Genomic DNA, 24,266 nt, shown 5'->3' with positions numbered 1-24,266 from the left:
TGCATTTCGATCCATTTCTATCATGTTTATGGCTGTCAGAGACTTAAGACCTACTGCTCTAAGGAAGCCAAGAATAGTTCTAATTGGTTTCTTTGAATCCCAAGCACTGCTTACAAGAGTAAAGCCTTTTGTTCAGGAGACAACTATAGCCTCCAACAGAATTCAAAAGTAACCACTTCACTGAGTAACAAATGAGCAGGACTGTCCCCCAAGACTTGGCCCCTTTCCATACTACTAGGAAGGGAGAGGGAGGATGTCTTGATCTTAAACCAGCAGTCCTTTTCTGAACTAACATTTCCTGTATCTTCTTAAGAGGACATTTAGTGGACAGGAATCCCACCAGTGAATTGGCAGCTGTGGGAACTTTAAGTGCCACCTGCCACATCAGCAGCCATCTCTCTAAAGCCTCCTGAAATCTGTCCCTGCCCTCTCACATTGATTAAAAACTGGTATCCAGGTGTGCAATGCCCAAGGTGTTTATGTGTCGGAAAGAGCAATTACCATAATCACTGAGTCATCTGCATGTCTAATAAACTACTCCGTTCAGGAATGAGCACATGCCTGGATTCCAGTCACATGCATTAAGTGGTTCGAGTGTCTGCATGCCATGACTGGTATGGCATGAATTAGGCAGAACCCTAACTTATTGAGAAAACAAGCTCATAAGTAACTGAATTTGACCTTTTTGTCATGCCTGCCCTGGTAAGCTGCTGGCCTGACATCCTTGTTTATACTTACAAAGAACTATGTAACTCTCCAGCAAGGCAAAGATTTCAACTATTTTAAGCCAGGCATCATAGCACACTTGAGGAAATTGTTTTTTTCATTGCAAATAATAAGCCCATTTTAAACTTGGCACTGAATTCACTAAAATCTTACTTTTTAATAAATATAATGCCCCACACACACACTCACATACATCCTGATTTATTATCTTTCTCATACACATTATTCTACTTTAAGAGCAACAATAACGACTCCAAAAAATGTTTAGAATTTAATTATAGCATATGTTAATCTCAAGAACTGAAGTACAGAAAAGAGTTAGTACACCACAACCATTTTCTACACTTTTATTTTGTGGTGATTGTGAGACAAACAACAGTCCAAACATGAAACTTCTTGTCCTCCCCTCCCAAGGACTCTCTGACTCTGTGCACCCCAATTACAACAGTTGTTGAAATGATAGCTTCTCGCCAGAATGCACATGTATCCTGAATCCCTTTCATAAACATGCCACATGTTCATGGAGTTGAAGCAGTCTTCCTTACACTCACCACAAGGGGGGGTATGGGAGCACAACAGCCTCACCAACCTGCTTCTGCCTCCTGATAGACTGAGAGCAGCCCACCCTGCCCAGAGTCCTAAGCTCCTGTCTTCTAATAGACTGCTGAGATCAGCCACCTTGCCCAGAGTCCTAACTTAGCCTAGGAAGGGGCATAAGAAGCCAGCACTTGGAACTGTACTAAAAGAGCCTCGAGTGAGCCCTTTAAAATACTTGTGCTACTTTGCCATCCCTAACAGGGCAGTGCAGGTCTCTGTAACAAATGGATCTTTAATTAGGTACATCTATAGTCTATCTCTGCTCTGCCTACACTCTTATTTCAAATTATCTGAGTCAGATTCTCTCCAGGCAGGTGAGTCACTCCCTCTTAAGTGAGGGTCTTGGGGAAGATGCATGAACTGTTTCAGGCCATGTGAGTGCCTTTCAGCACAGGCTGCTTCAGGCCAGAAAACCTTCATCCTGTCTCTGCCACACTAATGAATTTAATCGGTAGCTAGCAGTTAAGGGACTTGGTGCAAAAGGTGCTCTAAGACACATCCCCAATTAGCAAGCCTCAATCAAAAACTACCTAAGGGAGCCGAAGACCCTTGGGAGGACAGTCCACTCCTAATTATTCCTGCAACAGGAAGGAAGGTCCATACTGGGACCCCAAGGGTAATAGTGAGTGGAGGAGGCACCAAGCAGCAAACAGGTAAAGCCAGCAGTTGAGGCTCCAGACAGCCAACAGCCACTCTGTCAGCAGTAGTGTGATAAACAAGATTTGTGTCTGTAGTGTGCTCAACATTGCTAGGGGCTCCACAGACAGACTCAACGCCCCTGTGCACCAGGAGTCACACACATATACATCCACACGCAGACGCACCATGAACAGGGACACACACACACACACACACACACACACACACACACACGCACCCAACACGCATGGTATGGACATAACCTCAGTGATGACATAGCACCTGGCTGCCAGGAGTGTCTTCCGTAACAGGTGTGCCAAGAGTCCATGCACACACATCAGCACCCAGAGCCTTCTCTGCTCCGTGGCAAAGCTGGAAATGCCCCTGTGAATTAGCTAGAAGCAAAGGTGGGGGGCAATACTTAGCTCTCCTTAACAAGCCCTTTACCAGCACCTAGGAAGTGGTTCACTAGGTTGAACATGGTATTTCCCTACGACTGCCCCTTCCCCATAAACTAGATTCATTTGTTTTCAAAATCAGGCTGTACACAACTCTGCGTCAACCCCATCTGATCTTGCAGAACAGTAAAGATTAATGGGAAAGTGTGTAAAGAGAAAGATATCACAGAGAAGCACCCACTCTGGTTGGTAGTCTTACACATATGCAGTGAGTTTACCAGCCCATAAATATTTAACCAACACAACCTCATGCTGTGGTGTGTACAAGGATCTGAGAGTAATGACTGGCTATCATTTCTTGCTCTTGGCGAGCACTCGCCTCTTTGCATCTTCTTCTCTAAGTCACTATAAGGTGTCAGTGTCAATCATTACCCTCTCCAGGTCCTGCCGCAGGTGTGTGAACAGCTGCAGCCTCCTAAACAAGACGTCCTGCTCCCGCTTGGCTAGATTGTCCTCCTCATCTTTCTTTGGGGTGATCAAGGGTTTGTTGAAGTTGACCTTCCTCTTTAACTTCCAGTACTGGTACAGGAAATCCACAACTTCCTCAGGCAGTCGCAGGGCCCTAGCCACATCCAGCAGGTTGACAAAGGTGTAGAACTCATCCTCCAGCTGCTGCAGCTTCTGCTTGCGGACACTCACACGGTGGGCCTCCTCCCGATTCTGCTCAAGACTGGCAAAGGATTCCAGTGGATTCCGGGGAGAACACTCAGAAGCCCCATTCTCCTGTGTTGCCCCCTCACCCATGCTCTCCTCAGGCTTCCTGTGTGAGCTGTGCTTTGGGCAATAGGACTTGAACTTGACTTCATCATTTTCTGCCAAGATGGTCTTCATTTCCAGACCCCGGTCAAAAGCACAGGTTACATGGAAGGCCGTACGGCAGTTCTTCACAGAGCACTGGAAACAGGCAGAGAGAGGGTGGTTATGGAACAGTAGCAGCAGAAGCCCCCCAGTGTGAAGCACCCCACACACAACAAAGGACACGTCACACATTACTGTGACAGAAAAGCTTGACAGGATTGCCCCCAGCAGAAGACCTAGACAGGTCTTCAATGAGCTAAAGCTGGGTGTTTCAGGGAACCCTTCAGGTCAAAGCTTCTGCAACCCATCACTTTCTTAGAACAGCAGCCACATGGAAAGTCCCTTTAAGGAGGCACAATTACACAAATGGCCCCTGTAGAAAAAGGTGCATGGTGTGCAAAAGGCCATGCGCTCAATATGCAGAGTACACTTCGAGGCATTGATTAATTTGGCACGCTTCTCAAATTTGAGCTCATTTAGTTTTATGAGAAATATGAACAGGACTCTCAGGGCAGGAAACTTTTCGCACTTCCTCAAAGCAGCACCAGGGATCATGCCAGGGAAAGGTGAAAAGACAGACCAGAATCCAGCTTAGGGAGATTAGAAAGCCCCTGCTGATGGGCAAGCGCGAATCCCACAAGCTCGAAGCACTATAACCTATGTGTACCATGCAGAACCACTGAAGGGAGGCAGCAGAACCGTCAGGGATCACTTCCTGTGGGCCACAGGGAGGTAAGGTCCGAGGCCAGGGCTCATCAAGCTGCAATGAACATCCCCTCCCCTCCCTCTCATCCCCACCTGCACAGAGCTACAATTTGGAGCCTTTGATCCAGCAGGAGCAAAGTGATTAACTTCTCCCGTCTGATCTTGCTCAGAACTCCCTGGAAGGAGGTTCCTCTTGAAGGCTGAGGCCAGTCCCTTAAAAGCAACATTATACTGTGCAAGGCCAAGGGATTCCCCTGGGCATGCCAGGGCTACAGTGAGGAGCAGGATTTTGCAGCTCTGGGCCAAATGAGAAATTTACTTGAATTCATTCAGCAGACCCTAAATTACATAACCATATAGAGCAAAGTCTAGAGCTGGATTTTTTTTTTTTTCATGATTTCAGCACTTAAGACATGATTCAATGCAGGCCACAATGCCAGCCATTACTATAAAAATTCATTCCTTTCACCAATTTCCCACTCGCGTCACTTAAAGCACATGAACTAAGACCAATCTGTAACTTTACCTATAATATTACAGCAATTCCAAGAAATGTGTGAAGTCAGTTGTGGGGCCAGAACACACACAGACACACCTGGCCACTATCATTACCATACAGCCTCCTCCCTGGCAGCATGAAGCCAAAAGGAAGTAAGGGTGGGAACAGATGACTGAGACATGATCTAGTAACCCAGGCGTTCTGCAGCAACGTCTGTGCAGGACTTTGAGAACACGCCAAGTGGACTTCCTCTAGGTTTTCCTCTTCAGGCTGACTCAGCAAACAGATGTTACGGAAGAATACACCAGCTTTCCCAGCTGCAGGCATTTCAGGGGAATTCTTTTAATGAAATCCATCTCTTCTGTGAAGATATGAAAATGCACTAGCCTTCCTTGGCCCTTTTGCCTTCAAATTAACATTCTGGGAAAAAGAGGCTACAAAATAGTGATTTCATCGCCTCTCTTCAAAAAAGAAATAAGGTTCCCATTTGCCACCCTTGTTAAGGTCAATTAAAGAGCTCCGCTCAGAACAGCTGCAAACATGGGACACGGTGATTCTCCTTTTCCATGGCCTACCACAACCCGCTTCCCACAAGTCAACACATATGTGCTGACCCACACACAGACACCCTCAAATCCTCTTCTACTTCTCCATTCTTGCGCAATTCAACTCCCAGCTACCAGCATTTGTCATGTTAGTTTTTCAACAGATCTTATTGACATACAAAAAAATAAATGAAAGGCGAGAGAGATTGCTTAGTGCCTGTGAAGCCTAAGGACCCAGGTTCAATTCCCCAGGTCCCATGTAAGCCAGATGCACATGGTGGCACATGCATCTGGAGTTCGTTTGCAGTGGCTAGAGGTCCTGGCGTGCCCTTCTCACTCTCTCCCTCTCTCTCCCCGACTCCCCCCCACCGGCTCTAATATTAACTAAATAAAAATAAAATCTTTTAAAATAAATAAATAAAAATCACTATTACTATGAGTTCCTTAAGCCAAATATCACTCACTGTCTCATGCCTCATCCTCCAAATACTTCTTTTAGCATTTTAGATTCTTGAACACCAGGTAGGAGCAACAGCATGGATAAGTAGAAATCACGTGAGCCCGCTTAAAACTAAAAAAAGGTAAGAACTGAAAGCCAATCAATGGTGCCTTACTAAAAGAACCATTTATCAGTCAAAATATAACTGGATTCCGCCAAATAAGGGCACTTGTTTTAAACCTAGGGCCACAGTTGTGCAGTTTCTTTCTATACCAAGCTGTCATTCTCTGTATGGAGAGAAGTTGCCCCAAACAGTGTCTCTGCTCTCAGATTTCAACAAAAAACTAAGGAAGATTCTGGGGCCTATGTATATACCTCCCAGAGAAAAAGCCAGGCTTGACCTTAGGCCAACATCAACTGTACACAGCATTCCAGTCTCTCAAGTCATGACTGACTGTTAGATAGCAATATGTGAGGTCCAAAAATTAACTACTTAGATACAGTTTTACACAACATGAAAGAGACAGCACATTGTCTCTATTTTCTTAATTCTACCAAACTCCTAACTTTCCGCACTTACCTTAATAAAAGCAGCATTTTTACATGTGAGCTCTCTGGGTCTCCCCTTCCCCTGCCTCTCCCAACATATCTAGATCTGCCAGCTGAAGCCAAGAGCACACAGCAAAGCACCTCACAGATGCCTCTTCACCCTGTACAGTCAATGTTGTGCCAATGTTCCAAGAATTCTTTATTTCCTACTACAAAATCACCAGCCTGTCCAACGCCAGGAATACCAGTATTCCCAGGAGACAGCCCAGAGGAATTCCAAGGCTGCAATGGTACACTGTAATTGCGGGTAGGAAGGTGACTAACATAAGACTTGACTTCTTAACAGGAATGTCTGCTGTAGAAAGAAGCTGACACCGGGTTTAGGATGGACCTAGAGGAACAAGAGACAAAGTGGAAGTGTCTTGGAGCTCAGGCAGTCTCAGGATGACCTACCGTGTCACAACCCACTGATGGCACAAAGCCCTTGTTCATCCTGTTCCCTATAACACAGGAAAGGAAGGAGAAGCCATTCTTATTGAGCTGGTTACCTGTATGGAGGCCCCAAACTTCTCATTGCAGAGACTGCACACAAGCGCCCACCGACTGCTAGGGATGTGAGAAACCTTTGTGATGGGCTCCATCTTCTCTGGGCTGCCAATGCTCACCTAGGGGTCCAAAATAGCAAGATGGCCATCAGCAGAAACACAGGGAGTTCAAGGTGTATTATTCCCTCCTCAGCCCTGAGCCAGCAGCAGTAGAGCCCAAACCTCATCTGGTACCCACATCCTCGTCTATAGACTACTCAGATGGGGATCTTTTCATTTCTCACCCAGTGTTTGCCAACAAAGACTCATGTTCTGTTACATAACACAGTCTACCTTATCACTGAATCCACAAGAGTTCTGCCAATACTAAAAACTAATTTTAACTATATGTAGACTGCCAATAATGGGAGTAGATAAGCTGCATTTAATCACTGTCTCTCATGAAAGAAAACCATTTTCTTGCATCAGAACACTTGGCTATATACAAAGTCATCTAAGTGTTCAGCCTGGACCACTGAACTACATCCTATGAAAATCCAGCACTACCAAGACCCAAATCGTAAACCTCAATACAAATCATCCCCAGAAAAATGTCCTCAGGAGGAAAAATGCACCAAATCACACACCAAACATGCTGGGATTTGAATCACAAATGATATTCTCCTTGCCAAGCCATGCAGATTACATTAGTCAGGGAGTGGGACTGGAAACAAATTAGAGCAGACCCACAATTAACAAAGTTGAGGCAGAGAAAAAATTTAAACAAAACTCACAGAGTGACCTGGAGAAGAAGGGGCTATGCAGCTAGTTGGCCAAATACATGCACAGCCACCCCTAGAACATAGCTGTGAAGGCACCTGGCTGGCCCTGTTGAGTGGTGTCACCATGTGAGGGTTCTCAGGGGTAGACAGCTGGGGTAGCTTATTAATAACCATCAACCTGGAGTCCTAAGTCACTTCTGTTTCTTGAGGACATTTCAACAAATCTACACCCCATGAAGAGATGACAGTGTGCTGAAAGTTAGATAAAGGGCACAGAAACACCTAAAGGTGTTTTAGGACCCAGCAGCTCCAATGCTGTCCATTTATGAAGAGCTTCTGACCCATCTGCTCAATCCCAGTTGTAAGCCAAGATCTTTTGAACAAACGTGCTGCTAAGAGATACACTTACCTCGGGGATCCACAGGGCACAGCTCACATGGACCCACTTGGTCCCACTACGGGTGGGCTTCATAGCTCCACCCTTCTTGGGACATAGCAAACATTTCGGTTGAACACCCAGGGCACATGTCCGGCACAGCCAACTGCCCTCTGGCACCTTGAGAATTCCATAGCAGGCCTGTAAACAACAGCACACCCCAAGGAAGAGAAAGAAAAGACTGACTTTTCTTATTTATTTATTAATTTAGGAGCCACCTAGCAAATTTTCACAGAACTACTACCAAAGTAAATATATGCCCACATCCACCTAGCTGGAACCTAAAACCTTCTGGAAAAATGTCAGGCCAGCTCAATGAGCACGCAAAGACAAAATGTGTGTTTATTTAGTACAAAGTGGTCCTGCAAACTTGAGGACAGAACATCCTATAACAACCCACATTTGCTGTGCTCACAGAGATCCTTCCATTCCAAGTTTCCAACCACAGAGCAACAAATCCTCCAACCTCTCTAAAAGGTGGGGAGGGGGTACAACCTCTCAGGCTTGTTGGTGGGGTGGGACAGAAAAAGAAAGAAAACAAAGCAGAAAAGAATCCCCAAGACTATTAAAAAAAAAAGTGAGAAGCCCCCAATTCCCAGGCTGGACACACTCCACCACCGGGAACCAGCACCATCCCACATGCTCAGCCACCACAAAGTGAGACACTACAGACAAAAGGAGAATTTGGTCTCTTTTGCTGATGTTTGAAACAAAGCCTGTTTTGCACAAGATGGCAAAATTATACAAGACACCATAAACTGAAGAAATCAAGCCTTTTACAACTAAGTCATTAAGATGGTTTGAAGAAAGAAAAGGCAAATGATCATTAAGTAGAGTGAAAAACAAAACCACAACGGTACCAGGAACATATTCACAGAAAACTGCTCACAACTCTATCCTTGAATGAACTTCAAGTCAGGAAGTCAAGAGTCACAGGAACATAGCTCTAATTCTCCAGACATTTAAAAAAATAAAATAAAATAAAAAAACAGCCACTATTCAATCTGAATACCCAGGATGCAGAAAGGAAACCACAGAGATGAGAGCTAAGCCCAGCAAAGGAAGACCAAGACTGCTGCCTGGGAGGATTCTGTGAGCGCCACAAATAAGCCACTGTCAAGAGACTTACTGGGGGAAGGGGACTGTAATAAAGCTACATGGCATTATCGGGGATTCAAATATAGAAGTTCTGTGCCTTTGAAGAGAGAATTCCATGTATTGGAAAAGGCAAGCTAATACAGTGGGTGTTAAAGACAAACCAAGAAGGATTTCACCAAAGAAAAATAAAGTCAAGGCTAAAGAAAGGGGATAGCATGTATGGAAGAAAAAAGGGGAGGGTGTATCTGAAGTGCCAGGATCAATGCTGCCGCCAATTTGCTGTCAGGCCCTGGAGGACCCCCTGATGTCATCAGCTAACACATTTCTAAAACCCTTAATTCAACTAGTTTTCAAGGAGAACCCATTTTGTTACACATAAAAAGACTGAAGACTCATCCAAGTAAATGAGTGGAACCTGCAACAAAAAGTAACAATGGTAATCACCTGCCTCCAAGCACACTACAACAAAACCACCACAGGAATCCTGCAACACTAGGACACTCCTCAGAGAATTTAGATCCTGGCCTCAAGACTCCCTGCACAGATGAGCAGAGATGAGGACACAGGTGGAGAGGCCTTCAGACCTCTCTAAAAGTCCTAGAGGCAAAGACAGAGAAAATGATGACCAAGAACTTCAATAAGCTGGGCATAATGGTATAGGTATGCTCAGGAGGCAAAAGCAGGATCGCTGCAAGTTCAAGGCCAGCCTGATTCACACAGTGACTTCCAAGCATTACTAGGGCTGCATGGTGAGATCCTGTTTCAAGAAAAATTAAAAAATGAAAAATATTAGAGGAACAAATCTGACTCTTCTGGTTCTACAGAGGTTACCCCCAAGCAGCTTTTCCCCTTTGGGGAAATCCCTTAAATCTCAGTATATCAACAGGTAACCTCAAAGAAAGTACCTCAGGATAACCTTCTAAATTATAAAAATATATGGGTACCTATGTCCTCACACAAAACCAAATCACTCTATTCCCACATCAGAGTTGTAACAATCATAGACAAAAGACACTGAGCTGGGCATGGTGGGACATGCCTTTAATCCCAGCATTTGGGAGGCTGAGGTAGGAGAAGAGCAGTGAGTTCAAAGCCAGCCTAGAGCTACAGAGTAAGCTCCTACCTTAAAAAAAAAGAACAACACCAACAACAAAAAACACTGAGACTATAATAAGCTTACATTACCTAGTGCCCACCATCACTGAAGTCCTAAGGATCAACCAAACTCTACTGCCATCTTGAAATAACCCTCAGGAAAAAGTGCAGTTTGTCCCTGCTGCAGTAACTCCATTCATACATTAACATGTTAATGTGATGGGTTAGCCTCCATGGCCCAAAAGATATGATGAAGGCCTGATCACCCTATGAAAAGGTGACCTTTAGCAATAGTTATTGCAGACACAACTACTGTCATAGGTAGGTCCCCAATCCAAAATGACTAGGGACCACGTAAAAAGTTAGCATTATGAAGATACAGACATACAGACAGAAAGTCACATGACAACAAAGGCAGCTGCCAAGCAAAGGACACCAAAGATTGGCAAGAAAGCTAGGAAGATGTAAGGACTGGAATGTTTAAGAGGGAGTGTATGTCACAGTTTGTTGTACTTTGGAATCTAATCTAGACTGTAACCATCGTTTCAAGGGTTTGCTTTTCAGTGTTCCTAACTCACCTCACCCTAGCCCCCTCATTGTACAGTAGCAGGACCTATTTCAAACAATGTTAAGAGCCCACTGGGATGGGGGTAGAGGTGGGATGTGGCACATTTAAACCATGGAGGGCTGTGGGAAAGCAGTCTCATTTGGAAGAATAATCCTGAGCTCCAAGCAGCATGCTTCTGCTGGCTGACAGGCTCACCCCAGAATCCCAGGTTTTGCTTCTCCACATACCTGGTGTACACAGATGTTGCATTTGTCACAGAATACCATCTCATTGCCATCCTCGCCATCAGGTGACTGGCAGACATCACAGACAACGTCTTCATCATATTCAATTCCCAATCCCTCTTCTGTCTCTATGGCATGATTCATATTGTCGTAGCATCGCTGTTCAAATTCCTCCAGGACCCTTTCCATGGTGTACTCATCTAGTGCAGGCATCCCTGAAGGAAGATACCACAGAACTCAGGGGTGTATGTCCATATGCAAAATAACAGGACATTCCAAGCCAGGCATGGTGGCACACGCCTTTAATCCCAGCACTCGGGAGGCAGAGGTAGGAGGGTCGGCCATGAGTTCAAGGCCACCTTGAGATTCCATAGTGAATTCCAGGTCAGCCTGGGCTAGAGTGAGAGCCTACCTCAAAAAAAACAAAAAAAAATAATAATAATAACAGAACATTGGCATATTTTAGGCTTGTGTGTTTGAACACTTGGTCCCCAGTTTTCTGAGAAGGTTGTGGAACCTTAAGGAGGCAGAGCCCTGCTGGAGATAGTAGGCCACTGGGGGGAGGGCTTTGAGGTACTATAGTAAAGCCTCATTTGTTGTTTGCACTCTCTGCCTCTTGACTGGTAAGATGTGGCACCAATTTGCCACAGCAACCTACCATGCCTTCCCCACCATGATAAAAATTCCCTCAAAACTAAAACCTTTTTCCTTTCATAGCTGCTTTTAGTTGGGTATTTTGTCTCAGCATGAGAAAATAACTGACACACTATGACACTAACATGTAAGTGACTCAAAACATGAACCACATAAAAATGGAGTCTGGATTTTTTGTTTTTGTTTTTTTAAACTTCTCCTTCTAGTGTTTAAAACAAGAAGCAAGCTCTCCACTGTCTCTTAACTGGCTTGTCCCTGAGGAATCCATGGTGCTATAGCCACAAGGAGCCTTGCTTCCTCTGCGATGGGACCACCCCCTTGCATTTCACCACACATGGCTCAGGCAGTCTCCAAAGAGCAAGAACTTCAAGACAACTGAGACTGTGACCAAGTGGACTTCACCTCACTGGGGCTTTCTGGCTCACCTACACACCTAAAATAGCTTTCTTTACCATGAATTACCGAAATACTGAACACAGTTCCTCACCCATCTCCTTAAATTCTTCATTGGTCAGTTCCAACCATGCAGCATCCATGTCATTGAGGTCATAACGACACACATTGTCAGCTAGTGTCCGGATATCAACATAGCCCAACTCTGGAGGCTCAGAGACTGAGGCGATGTACTTCTTGGGCCTGATGAACATGAGGGATTTCTCTTCTGACACGACCCTGGTCAACAAGAAAATGGGCAGCCAGATTACCCTTTCAGCCACATGGACGTGTCTCACAAAGGCCCCTGGTGGACCCTCAAGCCCAGGGCATCCCCAAGTTCATATAGAATGTGAGATTCAAATGTCAATAACATCCCATGGCTAGAAACCTAAATTAGAGGCCCCAAAATGGAGACAGATGTAAATGAAAATGCTTGGGAAGTCTTCAAAATCAGCTTTCTAACACATCACCATACCCCTGCCACCATCTAGGACTCCAGGAGAGTCTTTTGCTTTTGTCAACCTAAAAAAAAAACTAACTCTCAAGGGCCATTGTTAAATCCCTCTTCTATACACCAGGCTGTTCAGAACTACTGGAGGCCATTAGAACAGGACAGGGCTTGCCAAACACTGGGTGCTCAGGAACATCAAAGGAGGCAACAATAGCCACTAAAGTTGGGTATTTACTTGTGGCTCTTAGAGGACCTAGGGATGATACCTGCCAACTATTGTGCTGGTATGAATCAGAATTCCCCCATAAACTCAGGTGTTGTGAAATGCTAGGTCCCCAGATAGTAGCAGCTTGGGACATGGAGCTCTGCTGGAGGAGGCATGTTCCTGGGCGTGGACCCTGAGGTTTATTAGTCCCTACCTTGCCAGTGTCAGTCTGGCTTACTCTCTTGCTATTTTCCACCTGCTGTGGCAGAAGTGATGTCCAGCCTCTACTCATACCATGCTGTCCCCTGCCATCATGAAGCTTCACCTTGAGACCAGAAGCCAAAATCCCTTCTTCCCATCAGCTGCTTTGGCTCAGGTGCTTTGGCCCAGCAACGAGAAGGTAACCTCAACTGTTCTCTTCAAAAGCAGCTAAAAGAAGCCAAGCACAGTGGCTCAAGCCTATAATCCCAGCATTCAAGAGGCAGAGGCATAAGGCTTGCTGTCTGAGACCAACTTGGACTACAGAGTGAGGGCTAGAGGAATGAAACCCTGCCTCTCAACACACTCACAGTTACACACAAACGAGACGGGGGGGGGGGGGGGATGGACTGTGGCCATTACCAGGAAATCTAAGAGCCAGAGTCTACTGTACTACCCATGAACATCTGACCCCAGTACAGTGCCCTCCTCCTCTGCCTCCCAACTTGGCAATACCACACTCACCCCATTCAAACTAAGGGGCAGCACATGAGGGGAGCAAATCAGTCCAGGCTAACAGCTCAGGTCTCTAAGCTATCTCTATATTCTCTACATCTGTTGTCAGCAGTGTGCATTCACACTGACAGGATGCCCAAAAAGTCCATCACCCTGAAACTGACAGAGGAAACCTATGTGACAGAAGAATATAGACAGGGCCACATGAGACGCTCCATGGTGCTACCAAGGCTCACTTCTCTCTCTGGGAATCTGCATTATATGAGCCTGGGCTTCCAGGCCAAGGCTGCCTGCCAGAGCTCCTGCGTGGGGCTGTGAGCACTCCCAGAACCACAGAAGTTCAGATCCACCAGCCCAAACCCTTGTCTGAGGGGATGGTGATTCCTGAAGCCTCACCTAGCCATGACAGGCTATAATACAATATGGATACTAATCATGGGTGGATACTCCTCAGTGATCCCAAAAAGATAATCAAACCAATCAAGTGCTAGAGAAAAAGCCAAGAAGTCCATACTTGGCAATGGAAAGAAGCAATTTCACAAGCAGGTATCTGACAAGACACTGTGACAGCAAAACCAAGTGCTGGCAGCATTTAGTGGGCATTCCATCCTCTCCACAAGGAGAGACACCAGGCCAAAAGCAGCTGCACAGTGAGGAAATGTGACAAGTGACCACAGCCTGGCTCTGAGAGTGTTAAGGAGGACATGCTTTGAGAAGCTAGTGACATATCAGAGATCCAGAGAACAAAGCAACACATCTGGAAATAGCCCATCCGCAGCAGAGCTAGTCCAATCAATCTTCCCCCCCCTAAGGCCCTACCCCAGCTGGGTGTGGTGGCTCACACCTATAATCCCAGCACTTGGGGATTCAAGGTCAGCCTGGGCTTGACTGAGACCCTGCCTCAAAAATAATGAGTTGATGAAATTAAAAGTCAGTAATAAAGCCCTATCCCAGCAGTATCCTCATCCATGACCTCCTCCCAAGATGAAGTAGACCTCTGGAGGCACAAGGGTGTACAATGCTCTCCCACAAGCCACACCTCCATTCAGTATATAGTGCAGAAAAAGCAGCAAGTACAGACTTTCCCCAGCCAGCCACTTCCCATATGCCTTGGGCCTTCCCTTCTCCCATAAGAAAGCAGTGCCTCCCCGTGGTGGCGTACTAGGCGAGAAGAGCCACTACCCTCCAAATCACTATGCCTGGGCCTGAACTGTGTTCCTACCACATTTCTATTTCCAGTGAGGTCACATGGTATTGCTCTGCTAAATCAAGCTCCTGGCTGCCAGAAAAGAAAGGCACTAAAAGGCCTCTGACAGGTGGAGAGACATACATCTCTCCTCAGGGCATCTCTACCTTGCCACAGGCTGCGGGAGAGTCCCAGGGCTGACTGGCACCTGGACCCCTTTCTCCCATTCCTGTCTCCAGGGATCTGCCAACACATAGTACTCATCCGGGTTCAGCTGGTAGGAGTCATGCAGCTTCATGGCTGTGATCAGGTCGGTCCTAAACACCTGGGAAGAGAGAAAGGGACACTGACATTTGATATCTGCATTCTTTTCCAGAGCGCTGGCAGCTGCAGTGTAACCATGGAGCTGCCACAACAAGGTCACTGTATCAACACAGAACAAGTCTGACCTATTACAGAAATGCTTCTTCTGACACTCGCCCAGGCATGGGGTGGCAGCAGCTGACAACACTGCCCTCCTGCTGCCTCAGTCAACACAGGCAAAGGTAGCAATGATTCCATCAGCATCAACAAAACAGCAAAGAAGGTCTGCTGTCCACCTCTGGACCTAAGTACTCTCTGCTCAACAAGGGCTGCTGAGCACACACTCCTGGAAATCCCTTGGGGCAACAACTTACTCAAGGGTCAATGCATAACAACCTCTTCACAATAGCACCTTGAGAATTATGGCCCTCTTCTATGCCAACTGCTCCCAGTCAGCCCTGCCTCCTGGGGCACCAGGATTTATAACAAGGTGTCTGGTCAGCTCAAGGTCCAGGTTTGCAAGTGCCAGGCATAAGTATATGCAGGCCTGGAAAAATAACAACAGGCCACTGTGCTGCCAGACCAGACAATATTATAACTGTTACCCAGGAAGCAGTATTTCTGGGGTAAAAGTACCCAGTCCTCACGCTACCAAAAGCAGACAGGCCTGAAAGACAACATAAAAAGGCCCCACTATTAAGACAGCACCCCAATGTGATATCACAGGCAAACACCACACCACAGGAAGGGCAGCCCCTCAACAATGCCTGCCCATCAGGGAAGTGCACACTGTGTCTGGCAGGGCTGCACAGCTGGCCGCCGCTCTCGCCTTGTCCTCAGCTGGCTCACATCTGAGACTGCATAAGGAAACCCTGACCTTGGCACAAGTCACCAGCCTTGTATTTGCCACAGTGCAAGCCGACATCTATAAGCTGGCCTCTATGTACACAGCCACAGGGCTGCACCCTCTTCAGGACAGGGAACTCTTGTGCTGCTAAGCACAGCTCACACCACGCAACTACTGACTGTTCAGGCTGCTGCTGGCCTTCACAGAGCTCTCCATAACTAAGTGTGAGGCACTGTCTGAACAGAAAGGCCACTTCTCTAGCTGTCACCACTTCCAACACTGGCTTTCCTCCCTGGTGCCACTCCTCACTCCCACAATCCCACAAAAGCAGCCAGGCTGTCCACCTTCTGCAAGATCACATGATCACATGGGACATGGTGGAGTCCCATCAAACCCGAAGCCCCTACACTCGGTGATCAGCCCAGTGCCTCCCCACCCCAAAGAACAGGCCTTTGAAGCCAAAGCCACAAGTCCACACCCTCATCAGCAAATCTAGCCAAGCAGATTCCAAGTAAGCCTGACAAGGAAAACCAAGAGAGTGACCAAAAAAAGGAACTAAAGTGAAGCAAGTAGAAGAGGAAAAAGGCAACCCACGGTTCCTACACTCAGAGTGGGGGTGGGTTAGGCATCCCCAAGTAAGCCAAGCTACACGTCCCTGGCAGAATTCAACCCCCAAGTGCTTTACATACAGTTTGAAAGCATAGAAATTTACATGGGCCAGGGACAGTGTATACCCTTGCTCCTCAGGGACTCCAACCACATTCCTATGCTAAACCAGCAGCTGTGCAGGGCAGGGTGTTGCACTTCTGGGGTTGTAGAGGCAGCAGAGGGATTTTTTAAAAAGGAAATAAATGCAGCCACAAACACTCCAGTACTACAGAAAAGGAAGTGAGCACTGTAGGTCCAAGTAGATAAAATGCCTGCCAACAGCCATGGGGATGAAGAGGTCACCTACCCACCATGCCCAGCCTAATATGCAAGTGCCCCAGGGACAGGTCTCTGCTAGCCTGAAGATCATGGGGGGGGGGGGTACCTCTCAACCAAGGACTACTGCTCTGGACACAGCACCCTCCTGGCATCTTGCCACAGTCCAGGAAGGGCCTCAGAAACACTTAACTCTGTGCTACCATAAGGAAGAAGGGGACTGAAGTCTTCCCACCAGGAGTCAGAGCTAAGTAGGAAGTTTTCCCACAACTCACACCTTTGAAAGCCAAGAGGGCCCAGTAGAAGCTGCAGAAAAAGCAGATCTCAGAACAATGGAGGCCCCTCACCTAAAGGCCAGCAGAGAGATGACCCAAAGAACAAGTTCAGATAGAAAAGCAAACAACAAAAATGTAGGGCAGCAGGGAAACATAAAATATGAAACAAATTGGGAAAGAGGGGGGAAGCCTTAAGCATAATCCCCAAAACAAAACTCCCAGAATTACATTGGGTTTTTGCCAAAGAAGCCACAAATTCATGGCTAAAACTAACTTGAGGCTGGCAGTGACTTGGCAGCAGCTGAACCCGCTCATCTCCTGGCCAGAGGAAAAGTTGTTGGGAGCCAGCGAAGATGGAACAGGAAAGGAAAAAAAGAATATAATTAATAATAGCAGCTAACATTTACTGCACACTTCATGTGTGCCAGGAACTATTGCGTGCTTTGCATGTATAAGCCTATGTGTATTAACCCACTTATTCCTCAGGAGAATCCTCTATGACACACACCTGTGTGCCCCATCTTACAGGTGTACAAAGTAGGACACAGAGGTTAAGTAACTTCCCCAGACCTGCACAGACCCAGGCAGGCTGGCGTGTGAGGCAACAAGTTCTCATGCACACACGTATATGGCATGCATGATCAGGAAAGCATTTAGGAAATACCTCCGAAGGCTTTCGATCTTCATGTCTGGAGCAGGAACTCCTTCTATGCTGTGATCGAGAATTCTGGGACCATGTAGTTGACAGACCTAAGGAAACACATATCCAATCCATTAAAAACTGCACAGGTCACCAAGGAGTCCTCAGGATTTTCGGACTCTTCAAGCCACAACCTACAATGCCCTCCCCTGGCACTAGCAGGGTTCCTTCACTCCATTTCCCAAAACAGGCCTAACGCAATCATGTGGACTGTGGTATGCAAGAGGCCTTGCCCCAGGAACAGGGCATACAAGGAAACACCCTGTGTAGGAGTGGGGAGGAGCCTGCTCTCCTCCAGATGTTCAAAGTCTCATATTGGTGCAACAGGTCAGAAGACATCTTACTGAGTTGTCTGTAACTTTCCAATACTAAGATCACTGGGCTAAACTTAACTCTAAGGCCAAGTCCAAAACATTAAGAAGTTTGACTCCATAAGGCATTTAGTCTTCCCTAAAACAGAGCACCTACAAATATCTTCAAGGTTGCCAACTACACTTGGCTGAATATTTGATGCTACCGGATGAAGAGCATCTTCAAGATCATTTAGAATTGATCAGGGCTGGAGAGAGATGCCTTAGCGGTTAAGCGCTCGCCTATGAAGCCTATGGACCCCGGTTCGAGGCTTGGTTCCCCAGGTCCCACGTTAGCCAGATGCACAAGGGGGCGCACGCGTCTGGAGTTCGTTTGCAGAGGCTGGAAGCCCTGGCACGCCCATTCTCTCTCTCTCCCTCTATCTGTCTTTCTCTCTGTGTCCGTTGCTCTCAAATAAATAAATAAAAAATGAACAAAAATATTAAAAAAAATAGAATTGATCAATATTTTGATTTTATAATTGACAATACTGAGAATATGGCTTTACCTAAACACATAATACAAAATGTCAGTTTATTTAGGGTCCTTTCAGAAATTGTTGGAAATTCTGTCCTAAACCAAGCTAAAATTCACTTGGTGATTTTTTTTATGAAATCCAAGTGAGCAGCTCAAACAGCAATTTTTCAAATCAAACATTCTAACAAAAAGCAATCAAAAGACACACAAATTTGGAACTTACATGTTGAAAAATGAATGGTAGGAAAATATTGAAAGTCTTTGTTAAATAATATAATCAAACCATTATACTTCGAGCAGAAAACATTTTTTACTGTACATACAAACATTGCAATTTATAACACTGAACATGACAGACAGAAGTGCCAAGTGCAGATGTTCTGTGTTCAGAATGTAGCTAATCGTATTTACAACATAGGTGTGCACTACCAGAAATATCTCAGTTTCACTGTATTTGATTTGGGGTTTGGGTCACTACACATTTAGAAACCTTTCACTGGTTCCAAATTTTTCACGAATTCTTAGCCCCACCATTCAGTTACATATAGGGTAGCAACTCAGTTTAAGAAGCTATCTCCTGGGCTGGAGAGATGGCTTAGCAGTTAAGGTGCTTGCCTACAAAGCTAAAAGACACAGGTTCGATTCCCCAGGACCCATATAAGCCAGATAAACATGGTGGCACGTGGGTCTAGAGTTCATTTGCAGTGGCTGGAGGCCTTGGTGTACCCATTCTTTCTTTCTCTCCGTCTTTTCTCTCTCAAATAAATAAAAATATGTATTTGTTTTTTAAAGCCATCTCCTGAGGTCCACAGACTGATACAGCAGCGGAGACAAATACACAACAACATCTGGGTGGGATTCCCAACAGGTGTACAATACAAAAAAGAAGAGCGGGGGCACAAAGCAACAACTCCTTTGCCTACTGTCGTTAGCAGTGCTGAGGATGGAACACAGCAGCACATGCCACACAAACACTCTGCCACAGGGCTACATCCCACACTAAATCCTTCACTTTAATTACTCTAAAGAGAGTCATGGGCTGGGGAGATGGCTTAGTGGTTACGTGCTTGCCTGTGAAGCATGAGGCTCGATTCCCCAGGACCCACATTAGCCAGATACATATGGGGCTGCACATGTCTGGAGTCCATTTGCAGTGGCTGGAGGCCCTGGTGCACCCATTCTCATTCTCTCACTCTCTCTCTCTTTCCCTCCACCACCACCCCCCCGCTCTCTCTCTGTGTCTGTCGTTCTCAAATAAAAAAATAATGAACAAAAAGAGAGAGTCATAACTAAACTTAATAAAGAATTACTCTATTCCTATGCTTCACAAAATGGCCATGAGGCAGAGGGCTCTTAGGGTCAAATATTTTCATGATTGAAGTACAAAGAAGCAAGATATTCATTCCTGGAATTAGTGACTATGGTGGTTTGATTCAGGTATCCCCCCATAAACTTAGGTGTTGTGAATGCTAGCTCCCCAGCTGATGGATATTTGGGAATTAATGCTTCCTGAAGGGAGTGTATTGTTGGGGGCAGGCTTATGGGCTTTATAGCCAGTTTCCCCATGCCAGTGTTTGGCACACCCTCCTCTTGCTGTGGTCCACCTTATGTTGGCCAGGGGGTGATGTCCACCCTCTGCTCATGCCATTGATTTCCCCTGCCATTGTGGAGCTTCCCCTCAAGCCTGTAAGCCAAAATAAATCTCCTTTTCCCAGTAGCTGCTCTTGGTTGGGTGATTTCTACCAGCAATGTGAACCGGACTGCAACAGTAAAGTGGTACCGGGAATGGGGTTGCTGCTAGACACCTGACTGTGTGGCTCTGGCCTTTTGGAGCTGATTTTCAAGAGGAATATGGGAAGATTTGAAACCTTGGCCTAAGAAATGCCTTGCAGTGCTGTAAGTACAGCTTGATGGACTATTCTGGTCAGAGCTACAAGGCCTGAGTGCAGTAAGAACTACGGACTGTGAGGTTTGGCTTATGAGGGTGAGAAAGAGCTTTGCTTGGACTAGGCTAGCAGTGTATGTGAGAAGCTTGCTCTTATGCCCGTGTCCTGAGAAGTTGTGCAGGGTTGCTTGCTTAGAAATGAACTTGTGTGAACAGAGGGACATGGCACAGAAAGAAAAATCTTTGGGGGAACTGCTGCCCGTTCAGCTGCAACTGAAAGATTACAACCTCTGAGATTGGACCAGCTGGCCAGCTGACCAGCACTGGGGCAAGAAGAAGAATGTAGACTCTTTTGAAGGGGCCTGAGTGCTCAAGGAGTATCCTGTTCTTCAAAGTCTGCTTTATTGCCCCCTGGATTAACAAATTGGCACCCTACCTGGTATTGTGGAGTATAAGAAATGCTGGAAAGAGGGTCACTGAGTTTGCAACACAGTCTTGTGTTTTGGAAATGGCCATGGGCAGTGTGAAGTGAGTTTGCTGGTTGCCTGCATGGAGACCCCATGGGGCCATGAGGATGAACCATGGATTGCAGTGGAGACCCAGTGGAGATGCTGCGACCATGAGATGGCTGCCAAGGAGAGCTGCCGGCCCCAATGAAGTTTTCCCAGGACTGTGAGTAGCCTAGCTGGCGGGGCAGAATTGGAATGCCAGAGACTTGTTGCTGATTAGAATTATCAGACATGAAGATTTGTCACTGGCTAGAGTTGTTGGACTTGAAGCTACAGAGTTTGATGTTTGCCCTGGTTTTTTTAAATCTTGTATTGGTTGAATGTTCCTTTGCTATGCCCAATGCCATCTTTTGCAGTGTGAATATTTATTCTGGCCATTATGGGTTTTTTGAGGTTATTTTTTGGTATTATGGCTCAGTTAAAAGATCTTGGGCTATGGGGATGTATGAACATCATTGGAATTGATAAAAAGTATGGGGACTTTTAAAGTCAGACTGAATGCATTGTATTTTACATCGTGTATGGATATCAGTTTATGGGGGCCATGGGCGGAATGTGGTGGTTTGATTCAGGTGTCCCCCATAAACTTAGGTGTTCTGAATACTAGGTTCCCAGCTGATGGAGATTTGGGAATTAATGCCTCCTGCAGGGAGTGTATTGTTGGGGGCGGGCTTATGGGCTTTATAGCCAGTTTCCCCATGCCAGTGTTTGGCACACCCTCCTCTTGCTGTGGTCCACCTTATGTTGGCCAGGGGGTGATGTCCACCCTCTGCTCATGCCATCTATTTCCACTGCCATCGTGGAGCTTCCCCTCGAGCCTGGAAGCCAAAATAAATCTCTTTTTCCCAGTAGCTGCTTTTGGTTGGGTGATTTCTACCAGCAATGCGAACCGGACTGCAACAGTGACCCTCTCGCCTTTTCTTCGTGTCTGTCAGGATCCTCCCAAATAGTTCCAAGTTTCCCAAGAAGCTTGAGATTCTTTGACAAAGATGCTGCAAAGCTGGGGCCTGCTGTCAGAATTACACAGGAGGAAGAAAACAAATCAGAGTAAATCCTCTTCAGCAACACTCATGTTGCAGAAGGGAAAGACTAGGAAAAGAAGCTAAGGTTAAATTATCAGTGACACAAGGAAATGTTTTCTACAATTCATTTACAAAAAACGAGAACCAATCTAAAAAAAATTACGACCAGAGTGTGAATGGATAAACAAATTATGGCACATCCATTCAATGGAACACTACCCAGCAACAAAAAGGAATGCACTATTAATAGACAGGCAGGAAGCCCTGCTTTGTACACCATGGAGAAATACTGATATAACTGCAAGAGTCAAAGAAGCCAAACCCAGAAAGAGTGCACACTATTCTATTCCAGTTATGCAAAGTTCTGGAAAATGAAAATGTATCTACAGTGACAGTGCATCAGTGGTTGCCTGGGGGAGGGAGAATACATTACTTTGATAACATCATGCATGAAAATATGGCAAACACATACCAAGGTATACATTTCAGTATGTGCTTATCACTGCCCAATTATCCCTCACAACACTATTAAAAGCTGGTACCAGGAGAGGACAAGGCTCAATGGATAAAGCACTTGCTATCCAAGTGTAAGGATCTGAGTTTCGACCCCCAGTTCTTACACAAATGTTGGGTGGGCATGATAGGCCACCTATAATCCCAGTATTCAGAAGGCAGTGCCAGGGGATCCCTGGGGCAAGCTAGCTAGCACTGGCTTCAAGTGAGAAATGAAACTGTACAAAGAATATACTGAGTGTTTCATTTTGTTTTTATTTCTAGAAGAGATAGTTAAGGACAAAAGATAAGAATATCACAAGTAGTACATTACAGCACTTAGGAGGTGGCAGCAGCAGGATTGGGAGTTTAAGGTCAGCTTCAACCACTTTGAGGACAGCATGGGTTTAACATGAAACTGGGGGGGTGGGGGGCAAGTAAATTGGTAGAGGGAGGGGGAGGAGAAGGAAGAAAGGAGAGAGGTGGGGAAGAAGAACAGTCAAACAAGCTGTTCACTTTTCTTACCTTCCGAAGAGAAGCTGTGAACCTTAAAATGTGGGAATATCTACAATTATTCCACTCACAAGGTAAGGTAGTACCTCAAGTCAAGCCCACTCTATTACAAATGTGACCTGAAATTCTTGACATGCATGCTGCTCAAATGAGAACAATTCTATGTTAAACTATCTTGAACACTGAAAAGAATGAAGAGAAGGAAAAATGTTTTCAATACCTACAGCTTCCACCAAGAAAGGACCTTTGGGATAATACTGAGTTCTAAAGACTCGCTGCTCACATCAAATGTGGGTCCTGCCCATGCACAGCACTGGGCCCTCCTCTGCTCTGTTACACACATCTCCAACACTCCCCTTAACAACGGTAAAAATAGCCATGCTATTGTGCCCTAGATCCACAAGAAGGAAAAACCTCAAGAGTACATCTAACACAAAATTGCACACACCTCCCACTTTGGTTGTTTGTGTACCCCAGGTTTGAAGTAACACAAAGTTACGCCATCCAAGGAAAGTTCTGAAACTAGAATGAATGGGCAATGCAGTCACACCACTGCAAAATACAACCTCAAAAAGAATTCACCCCAATAAAAAAAAAAAGAATTCCCCCACTGACAACTGGCAGTTTTCCATGCTCCAGACATGCTTCTGACACAGAATAGCACAACTCTGCCTCTAGGAGTATTCAATAGCTTAACATGCAACATAGAGATCCTATACTTACCAAGTGCCATGGATCACTGTTACAGCATAGTTATGTTCCATGAACTAAAAAATACTGGTCTTTCTTCATATCAGTTTGTCAAGCCACAAGGAGCTAAGAAAAACAAGTTCTACCCAACTTCAAATTTGCCCCTCATGAACCCGCATACCCACAAGACAATAAGGAAGTGTGAGTTCAGTCCACTAACTTCTGGTTTGTCACAGGTGATGGAGCAGAGCCTGCTAAGAGCTGAGAGACAAGAGCACTTCCAGCTGCAGCTTAGGTGCAGAAGCTGAGAGGCCACACAGGGACCCAGCGCACACCGGACTCCTGGCCTTTCTCCCACAGCAGGTCAACCACACCCTGAGATTAGGAAGTAGAGTTAGAACAGAATCCCTGCTTCTAAAGTAGTGATGGCTTTATGTTTACCACATCTATCATTCTTTACAAAAGTAAAACAAAAGAAGAACAGGGCCAGGGAGATGTTCAGTGGGCAAAGTACTTCCTACAGGAGCGTGAGGATCAGAGTCTGTATCCCTGCAACCCGCGTAAAAGGCACGTGTAGTGCACCTGAAATCCCAGCACTGAAAAGACAAGAGACAGGAGGATGCCTGGGACTTGCTGGCTAACTTGTCTCACCTCATCAGTGAGCTCTGGAAGAACTGTCTCATAAAAATAAGATGCACAAGCAAGAAAAGAAGCTTCTCAACATGGACCTCTGGCCTCCACACATGTCCCCACTGCAAATGAGCATACATACACACACCACACACATAGATGGAATAAAAAATAAAAACCAATTTTCCTCTGATCTTTCAGAAGCCCTAACAAAAACACCATTTGCATTGGGATTTCCTTATCCTAATCAAAAAAACTCACATTCTGGGAGACGAAAGATTTATTTAGTGAGAACTATTTAATAATTCCATTCTGATTTTT

At 45.7% G+C, this 24,266-nt stretch overlaps 1 protein-coding gene across 6 annotated transcripts in view; it reads right to left on the bottom strand.

The window, feature by feature from the left end:
- The window catches only part of Jade1 (jade family PHD finger 1), a 57,458-nt gene that overhangs the window by 9,386 nt on the left and 23,806 nt on the right, over positions 1-24,266 (bottom strand). For all 6 annotated transcript variants that reach the window (XM_045130705.1, XM_004655808.3, XM_045130704.1 and 3 more), the window contains exons 3-9: positions 17,341-17,426; positions 14,495-14,652; positions 11,824-12,008; positions 10,686-10,897; positions 7,671-7,838; positions 6,504-6,620; positions 2,793-3,314 (exon numbers count right to left, since the gene is read on the bottom strand). In XM_045130705.1, coding sequence (XP_044986640.1) covers positions 2,793-3,314; positions 6,504-6,620; positions 7,671-7,838; positions 10,686-10,897; positions 11,824-12,008; positions 14,495-14,652; positions 17,341-17,426 — 1,448 coding nt within the window. The remainder of the gene's footprint in view (positions 1-2,792; positions 3,315-6,503; positions 6,621-7,670; positions 7,839-10,685; positions 10,898-11,823; positions 12,009-14,494; positions 14,653-17,340; positions 17,427-24,266) is intronic.

Source organism: Jaculus jaculus, chromosome 12 (assembly GCF_020740685.1).
Source record: "Jaculus jaculus isolate mJacJac1 chromosome 12, mJacJac1.mat.Y.cur, whole genome shotgun sequence".
Taxonomy (NCBI): Eukaryota; Metazoa; Chordata; class Mammalia; order Rodentia; family Dipodidae; genus Jaculus; species Jaculus jaculus.
This window is presented reverse-complemented; position numbering and strand designations above follow the sequence as displayed.